General features: G+C 41.5%; 1 protein-coding gene across 2 annotated transcripts in view; it reads right to left on the bottom strand.

Moving 5' to 3' along the window:
- Positions 1-439: 439 nt before the first annotated feature.
- The window catches only part of DHRS7 (dehydrogenase/reductase 7), a 35,254-nt gene continuing 25,860 nt past the window's right edge, over positions 440-9,833 (bottom strand). For both annotated transcript variants that reach the window (XM_084630191.1, XM_084630192.1), the window contains exons 5-7: positions 4,313-4,435; positions 1,335-1,550; positions 440-675 (exon numbers count right to left, since the gene is read on the bottom strand). In XM_084630191.1, the coding sequence (XP_084486317.1) occupies positions 637-675; positions 1,335-1,550; positions 4,313-4,435 (378 nt within the window). In that variant the 3' untranslated portion in view covers positions 440-636. The remainder of the gene's footprint in view (positions 676-1,334; positions 1,551-4,312; positions 4,436-9,833) is intronic.

The following is a 9,833-nucleotide window of genomic DNA, read 5'->3' as shown; positions in this document are numbered from 1 at the left end:
GGAGAGAGGGCTCAGCTGACAATTACTTCTCCCTGATGTAGAGAGGGGAAGTGCCTTCCCCTAAACAATGCAGGGCTATGGGGAAAGCTACAAGCCTGCTGCATCCCCTCCTATCCAGACTGATCAGATGTGTGCACAAGTTATCCAGCCCCAGAGCTGCCCTTCCAGAGCAGCCCCTACAAGCAATAGACACTCTTCCCCTTCATGCATTGGTTGATATTGGTCCTGAATGGCTAGGGACCTTTAGGCTCCGGGAAGGGAAGAATCTGGGCTGGTGGGTGGGGTCTGTAAGGTGTGAGAATGGTGGAAACAAGATCAAGTAGCTTACTGGGTAAATTCATGGCAGCAGAAATATCACAATAGGGTTCCTGTCCTCCTACCATAGTTTTTATAAACCTAAAGAATGACTTTATAGAAGGCCCTGCAAAAGTAAAGCAGATATGTTTAGAGATTTGCTTTTATTCAATAAATGTTCTTACAATCACATTAGGTTGCAGTTGTCAGGTTACATGATAGCAAAAAAAAAATAAGGAATAATTAAAAAAGGCCTTAACTTGCAAAGATGAATAGAGGACAGAACACTCCCCCAGCTACAGTTACTAGTTTGGTTTAGTGGGGTTTTGTGCAGGTTTCTCCTCAAGCTTTCTTCTTTTGAGAGTAGGAGACATCAGCATCCTGTAATAATGAGAACACAACACCTTTTAACCAATGTTTTCCTCCATTTTCTATTTCATTTGGAAATCCTTCACACAAGACAGAGTTAAAAAAATCTCATTCTACTTGTATTAGTATGTGATCAGATACTGACAATACAGTTGTGCAGGAGGACAGCTTTAAGTGTGCACATGAAACTTTTGCTGCTTGGCTTTAGAGTGCTTAATACAGGTTTTTCTGCCTAAAATGAGGCTTTTGTCTCAGACACAGCTTAAAGTATGTGACACAAGTCCTACTTGCAAGGAAGTGAGAGATTGTCAGCCTGTCTGAATTTCAAATATATTGCTCAAGTCACTTTAAATATTATAGTAGTGACAGAGAATAGTGCAGGCCAGGTCTATAGCAGCTGCTCAGGATACAGCTCTGAACCTACATTTCTGCAGTGCAGACTAGATACATTTGAGGTGAAATGTTTTGTCATAAGCATACTAACTTCACTGTTCTGCTGCTTGAACAGCAATAACCCATGGGGCTGTATATTCTCATGTAGTGTCCAAATGTGGTACCAAGCAGGGAGGAAGATGAACAGCAGACTCAGATTGCAGCCTACATTGATGGCTAAAGTCTCTCTACAGAGAGCGGAAACGATATACAAAAACACCCCCTTAGGAATGGCTTACCACTCCACGCTTGAAGTTTTGTATTCTTATTTTGCCCATCTTGTTCATAAGCCACCATGCCCAGGTGGGTGCATATTGCCAAAGGTAGCAGACTGCTAGATATGGGTGATCGCTGATCCAGGCTTCTTTCAGATCATTTACCATGCTGACCAATGTAAGCCGAACGCAGCGATCAGTTGGCATTTTGTGGGACTGATCACCGGTGTTTTCTAGTGACTGGGAAGAAAAGAGGAAGGATGAAATGCTACAGAACTTTTGCATCAAGAAAATTACTTCGTTCCCCCATCTTTGGATTTCCTGTGTACCCATCATCAGAGCATTTAGGCACTATATACATAATTTAAAACTAAATTTCTACCTCAGTGCTGTTCTCCCTTCTTCCCTCATTTATGCTGCATCCTTAAAGGGGAGTTATACTTTGGTTTTAAATGGATCACAGCTCACTGCATATGTATCCCTAAGGATAATAAAGTCTCTTGTGGCTTCTGGCAAAGTAGGCTGGCCAGAGGACCAGTCTCTATTTATTTTAGATGAATAGTGTAGGACTTTGGGTAAATGAAGCCTATATAATGCCCCTCGGCCCAAAGCCCCACCCAAGCAGCTAGATGTGTGTGCTAAGGAGAAGTAATTTTCCTCCAAAGGCTACAGCTGCTCTACCAGGCTACTTTATCCCAACAGCTACCTGGCCCTGTGTCATCCTAATGCATGGCAGTGGGCTGAAAGATGTGCATAGCAACCTTGGGCCTATACCTGCTACTGTCTGAAAAGGGAACGATTGAACTGGGCTCCATGCAGAGTGTATGCATTTGCTACACATTCAGACATTTCAGCCTCTCTTCCACACAGCAGAACCACATGGATTCTTCGGGGGGGGTCTGCTCCAGCCCCCTCGTTCTAGAATATTAATCTTGTATTGATTTCTGAGTGGGAACAGCTTCATTTAAGAGTCATGAATAAGTAAAGCACACTAATCTTTTTTTATGCCATCTCCCTTTATGGTGGCTTTTAAGCTGAGACATTGTGCTCATAAATTAAGCCTCCAATCACTGAGAAGAAGTCAGTTCAGGTGTTAGACAACTTGATATTGCAGGGCTGAATAAAATTGGATTTACTGGTATTGAAGTCAGAGGTCAGCAGTCCCACCACACTGCAGGCTTGAGGACTAGAATTCTAAAGAAGCTACTGTGAATTGTGTTGATATGCCAGTGGAGGCTTCCACTGCTGGCAGGAGCCTTGCCTTACATAGTTTCAGCAAATAGAAAGCAGGAGATGCTCTTGACCAGGATATTATAGCTGTTCTAGTTCATTTAAGATGTGTAGAATCTGGCTGTGATGAAGGTGAAAGATGTGTGTTATATGCACACTTGTTTTGAGTGTCCTTTATGAGACCCTCTTAGCCCTAGGCCTACCTTCCCAAAAAGGAACCCCACACCACTGAGCCCCATGTTCACATCAAGGACACTTCCCTGTCAAAAAGCCCAACCAGAATGCTTTGCAATCTTACATGCTAATGCTATGATAAGTATTTAAATTTTACCAGCCTTTGAACCATTCTTTAAAACCCAATTAGGTCCAAAATCTGACATACTTAAACATGGTTTATAATTTGGTATAATATAAAAGCACACACTGCATTTTAGAGTGGATATTTAAGTTTACTATACTGCAACTGAGAAATTAAGTACACTGCGCCATTAGGTGGTCCACGGCACCAGGCTTCGCTGCAGCAGAAGCTGTTGGTAATAGTCTGCTTTCCGATTCCAGGAGTGAAAAGGACCCTAGGGCAGGCTGCTAAGGAAAACACTCCCTGATTGATTGGTTGTGGAGGGAGGCAGGACCAGACTTCTTTTCCCCAGGCATCTGAGAAATTTTTTATTTTTAAGACTCAAATGAAGGTTTTGCTCTCAGTGGAGTTTTAATAGAATAAATAGCTTTAGACACAATGTTTTATTTTTTGTGAAAATACAGTTACACAAACACCTGCCAGAACCTGGCTCGAATGTACAGGAGAGGTGGACTGTTCCCCACATGGCATGGAATTACCCTAGGTATTATGTTTGCTGGGTAGTTTGTAGACAACAACAAAAAAATGTTTACCAATTTCAGTTACTAGGGTTTTTTTTGCTGGATTGTTTAGCTGAAACAGTTTTGAAACTTGAGAGATTTTCCTTAGCTTTCCATAGGAAATAAGAATGAATGCCTTGAAGTTGATGACAGAAGGAGCTTTGCCAATGATTGCATCATAGAGTCAACAGAATAGGGAACTTTGTGTGTTGAGCAGACAGAAGTTGCCTAGATGGCAGCTAATGTATTCTGCATTTCAAAGTTCTGTGGGACTAATCCAGACCCTTCCCTAGCAGCTGCAAAAGGGTTTGTATGCAAGAGAACAGGGTGATTCTGTGAGTAAAAGGTGACTGTACAGGGAGTTTGCAACCACTGGATGGCTGCATAGTGGCAGGTACCAGGTTGCCCAGAATGGGAGAGTGTACACCAAATCAATCACCTACAAAGGAATTAACACACCTGCGCATGTAGGAAAGGGAAGGTTCACCATTTGCAAAGGTGAGTAAGGATGTGATTCTATATGAAGTTAGGGATGAAGGCCCAGATTTTTAAAGGTATTTAGACATGGTGGTGTTCAGCGTTGCAATGACTAACTGATTTAGAAGCCTAAAATCCCATTGACAATGGGATTTTAGGCTCCTAAGTGCCTAAATCACTTATAAAAATATTTTAGACTCCTAAATCTGTTAGGCATTGCAACGCTGAGCACCACAGTGCCTAAATACCTTTAAAAATCTGGGCCTATATAATGTTCCTTTATTACACTGTAGGTTATTCATCTCTTTACTACTGGAAGCTTAGTGTTTGCCAGCAGGAAGGTCAGTTCTACATTGAAAAATGATAGTTTTACTGGGCGCTAACAGAATCAGCTTCTACTGTAGCAGAGTTTCAGCAGGGAAATATCTGCTCCTTACCTTTGAGAGGTCTTCAGTAAAGACGTTGTGTATAATTTTGGATTGGACAGGTCCTGGACAGATGGTGGTAATAATTATCTCTGGGTATTCACCAAGTTCAGGCCGAAGCGAATTAAAGAAACCCTAGAAGAAAGGAAGTTATGTTGTTATTGCCCCATGCCTCAGTTTCCCCATTAATAGAATGAGGATAACGTTTATGTAGTTCACTGTGGTATTGTGAGGTTTCACTTATTTTAATGAGCATTAAGCTCTAACTCTGCTGTAGAAGTTCCAGGTATTGTACTAAATGCAATCACCACCACCAGTCTTCAATCTTTCATGTTCAGTGACCACTTTGAATATTTACTCCTAGTTCAGTCTACAGCTAAAGGGCTTGGATAGTCAGAGGTTGTCTGCAGTCACTGATGCCTCTTTCCGTCAGCTCTCAGAAGCACAAGGGTCTCTATACCAGAAGCTTTCCCCACTCTTGCAGCTCTCAGGTCTGCACAATGCCCACCAACAAAGTATTATGGGGCCTGAATTTTAGAGGTACTGAGCATCTCTAGCACCAAGCGAAGTTAATGGCAGCACATAGTGCTCAGCGCCTCAGAGAATCAAGGCTCCTGATGTTTTGTCAAAGGGAGCTGTGCAGGACTAAGAACTGCAGAATCACAGAAAGGAGTAGACTACTGCAAACAAATGCCTATTGCTTCTCCCAACGCCTATGCAGAGAGTAAAGAATAGTTTCTATCATGTTTTAAGTAAAGGACAAGGATTTTGTGTCACAGGGAGGAGGGTGTGACAGGTTGGACCCCCCCATCCAGGATGCCACCTAATGTGCTAGGGTCCTACTGGTTCCATCCATTCCACCGGCCTGGGTTTCCCCACCCTGTCCTAGCTGTGCCTGGCCCTCAAGCTTTCTCCAGCACACACAGGTAGGGACACCCATCTGCAAATGGGCACAGACATGGAGATCAACTCTGTGTGGGAGGAATCAGCTTTGGGATTCACCCAGTACTCATGTGCACATGCCCTTTGGGGAGTAAACCCAAAATAATATTGTCTTGTGCTGTACAGAAAAATCTGCACAGCGCAAGCTCATAAAAATCACCCTCTCCCTCAATGTGGAAAGAGAGATGCACAGCTTCTTGCCCCTCTCCCCAGCTATGAATTGCACAAACTGGGTTATGTTATGAACAAGAAATAAGTTTATTAACTACAAAAGGTAAATTTTAAGTCATTATAAGGGATACCAAACAGAACAAAGCAGATTACTGAGAAAATAAAACAAAACACACAAACTAAGCTTAATACACTCAAGAAACAGGTTACAAAGTGTAATTTCTCACCTTAAATGTTATTTTAGGAGAGTTGCAGAGTTTCCGGAACTTTGAGTTCCGGTTATTTCCCTTTACAGACTAGACCCTGTCTCAGCATGGACTTAACTCTGCCTTTCCTTTCAGGTGTTTTTATCAGTCTTCCTTCCTGGGAAGGCAACAGAGGACAGTCCAGATTGCCTTGCTTCCCAGCCTTAAATAGAATTTACATAAGGTGGGAAGCCTTTGTTTCTAGTGGAAAAGTACCAGGAGTGCCCAAGGTGGTATTTTGTACCAGGTGACATTATCACATGACCTTGCAGTGTCAGGGCAACCATGAGACAATGTTTAATTGCAAGGTCCATAGGAAGGAATTCTTGGGAAGATGGGGGGGTCCACATCTTTGAACACTCATTGGCTTTTCCTAATAGCCCATTAAGGCTGATGCTGGTGGGAGTTTCCCAAGCACATACATAGACAATATTTCTGTGTGGGTAACAATTACAACTAACTTTAGATACAGAAAAGACACATGCATACAAATTGGATAAATACATTCAGTAAATGGACCTTTTCTAGGACACCTCACATGCCCCATCTTGCATAAGACATATAATATGAATATGGCACAATTAAGATATTTCTATGAAGAATATGGGGTGTAACGTCACAGAGGGAAACATTGTTCAACAAGACCTTAGACCAAGTGCTCTAAGTGTCCAATTCTGCACCACTGAATTCAATAGAGAATTTTGCCCTTGGCTTCACTTGGAGCTGGACTGGGCTCCGACTTGAACACACTGCAGACAAATGCAAGAGCGAAGCTGCGCTTTAATTACAAACACGAGATGTAGGTCTACATTGTAATCAGGTGGTGTGATGGCAGCATGTGTAGCAAGATCTAGCTGGTTACTCAAGCTAGCTTTGAACAGCAGCAGTGAAACGTGGCAGCATGGGTGGTAGCCATTCAAAGCACCTACCCAAGGTCCTGAGTGGATGAGGGTAGCCTGTGCTGTCAAGACTTCACTGCTATGGCTACCTGATCTAGCTTTGATCAAAACTAGCTTGGGTATGTCTATGCTTGCTGCAATCACACCTCCGAAGCGCAGTGTAGACAGAATCTCAGATCCTGAGTCCACTGACCTGGGCTCTGAGACTCGCTGCTGTGGTTTTTACTGGGGGTTTGCAGTGGCTGAGAGTACAGATTAGTGATTTTATAATATTATTGCTATTAAAAGACAAGCACTGTCAAAAAGAAACCTAGATATTAAGATAGGTTTCAAAGAAAGCCCAACATTTGAAAGTATAGAAATACACAGTTAAGCACCCAGCAACCCTAACACTGGCCCCTGGTGACACCCTCACTGGAGTGCATTTGCGGAGTGGAAGGATGGTGTTAGAACAGAAAGTGTTATCCATCCATACGCACTTTCAACTCAATGACCACAAACATTAAGTTGTTCTGCTCCTAATTGCAGTGCTATTGTGCAAGAACTAGCAGCCTTTATGTCTAGCAAAGGCACCTATTTTAGAAGTTTTTGATTAGGCAGCATGCGAAGACATCACAAATCATTCTTTAGTGCAACTCCATGTGCCACCAATTATACAAATGCCTAATTAGGGTGAATAGCGAAGGCTGTCATTGTGCCATTGAGGCACCATGTGCTACCAATTATCAAATTAGGAATTTGTATGAAGAGCATACTGAAGTCCATCATTCTGCATTCTTTATTAAGACTCCATGTGCCACCAATTAAGAATCAACAAATACAAAACAATTACATGTAGACAAACTTCCTAGACCCAGATCATGGCATTAAAGCCACTTCAAAAACCTAAGGTAAGGGTGCTCCTCTGCCATCACGTTAACTAGCATTATACATACAAGTCTTTACAAATACAGTGTCTTCAAGTTGAAGGTTTGTGCTTTTAAAGAATACAAACGTCTTAAAATGTCTGTGATGTGACAAAAGGAGGATGGTAGTAGGGTGGTCAATGAATCAATACATTGACTCTTACAAGAAGATATCCACTAACCTATCCTGAATTTCTTAAAAGTCTTTGGTAAAAATTAAAATAAATAAATACTACATCTTGTAGGATAAAGCCCTCTGGTTTGCAACCCTGTGGGAAGCTATATGAATAGCAGTTTGTAGAACCAGGCTCTAGCTGTGAAAGAAACAGGAAAGGCGACTTGAGGCTTGTTTTGCTATAGATTAAGGCTGTTGGAGTGCTTTAATTGGTCATTTCCATACTTTCAAATGTTAGATTAAGCTAAGGTTAACTTTCAGTGTCCTGGGGCGCTTTTTTTTTTTTTTTTTTTTTTTTTAAATAAATAGCCCAACCTTACCACCACTTGCAAAGTGCTCTACATCTAGGGACTAGATGACCTCCTGAGGTCTCTTCCAACCCTAATATTTTATGATTCTAGGAATTTAGAAGCCTTGTGTGCACAGTGATATACAATGGGTAAATTGTGTTTAGACAAAAAAGCATTCAGAATTGAGTTTACAGTCAGAAACGACTACAGAAATGATCCTGGGGGAGGGTGTTCACGTTTATATGCTTTTTCTCTCAATGGACTTCCAGATCAGCTCTCCGCAGTGTAGAAGTCAAAAGCTGACTTTTTAATCGAGAGCTCGAACCTCCACCTAGGATTTCAGTGGTAAGAGTTTTCAGTAACACCTGACAACTGTCTTGTGCCTCCTCAACAGAATTGGCCTCATTCTTTCATAGCTTATTGACGGGCTTATTATGCCAGCCCTTTGTTTTACAGTATTTCATACACTAAACAAATATCTGCTATGTGCACCTTCAAGTCAGGTGTTGAGTAAGGTGGTGCCATTTTACAAAGTCACTGACTAGAACAGTCACTGCAGTTTAAGTTGAAAACAAATCACACTTTAGCAGCAGTTCATAGAATAGTGTGGAAGGCAGATCATATCTAACCCCCATAAAGTTATACAAATTCAGATGCAACCCTTACAGACATTGTTTCTTGGTCTATTGCTCTGAGAGCCTTCTACACTGGTGAAGATAAACATACACATCCCCAATTTGTTGCAAGAAATGGTGAGAATAAAGGGCAGGATGCTGAAAGATACCAGGTACTTCATGAGGTGCCATGAGCCACAGATTCTCTTTGAAAGTCATGAAAGTGCTCAAAATTCAAAGGACTGGGCTCACAATTCCCTCAGTTATTCTAGCCCATAAACATGAATGTCAATTCCCTTCTTCACAAGGAGTTCCCATTGCCACTCATGGCTTTCTCCTTTGGATATATGTAATTCAGCCAGTAAGGCTGTAGGTCTCAGATGGCGATTATTTCTATTTCAAAATATAAATAAGGAAACCCCCATATCAAAGTGAACAGAGTGTACAGTAGACCCTCAGAATTACAAACACCTTCGGAATTGAGGTTGTTCATAACCCTTTTATATTCACACCAATATAAAAAAAAGCCTTGCAAGGAAACAGGGCTGTAATATAGTATGTCCTATAGCAACCGTTTCTGGGGTATTTTTTTTTTTTTGAGGATTTCACTGTGCCCCTTGACATACAGCATTGCCAAATCCTAGGATTTTATTAAGTCTTGGGGTTTTTGGAGTCTTCCTTAAAGCCCCAGCTGCTGGAGTCAAGCAATTATTAGAAATAAATAGTTCTCTAAAACCATAAGGGCCAGAAACAGCTTGAAAGGGGGCACCCTAAAGGCTCCAAAGCCAGAAGGCAAAGAATTTAAAAAAACAAACAAACACACACACATACACCCCTCCCCGCAAGTTCTTGTGATGTTTTGACCACTTATGTTTTTAGGCATAGGTGTGGACTTTTGTTTTTGCTAGTGATGGTTTCTGAAGGGGTGTGTGTGTTGGGGGAGGGAGGAAGTGCTCTGCCAGTTTGCGGGCAGGAGAGAGGCTATTTTCAGCCTATTTTAAACACTTCTTTTATATTCTAGTTATTGAATGTGTATTGTTGGTATCTTTACTATTTTAATAATTAAGTTATGAACTACATAATTACATCATGAATTACAGTATATTAAAATAATTGCAATCACCTACAAGCGGTCTTCACTAACGTTGCAGTTTAAAGACATTATGTCTCACTGTAGCTTTCTGGATGAAACGGTCAGCAATCTTATTTGATATCTAGTTCCCTGATATGGTCTTGATGCACGTTAAGGACAGCTACATTATTCAGTTGTGTCTGTCCCATTGATGACTGGA

Source organism: Lepidochelys olivacea, assembly GCF_965140295.1.
Source record: "Lepidochelys olivacea isolate rLepOli2 genome assembly, chromosome: 6".
Lineage (NCBI taxonomy): Eukaryota > Metazoa > Chordata > Testudines > Cheloniidae > Lepidochelys > Lepidochelys olivacea.
The sequence above is the reverse complement of the archived record's forward strand: the minus strand, read 5'-3'. Positions and strand labels throughout refer to the sequence as shown.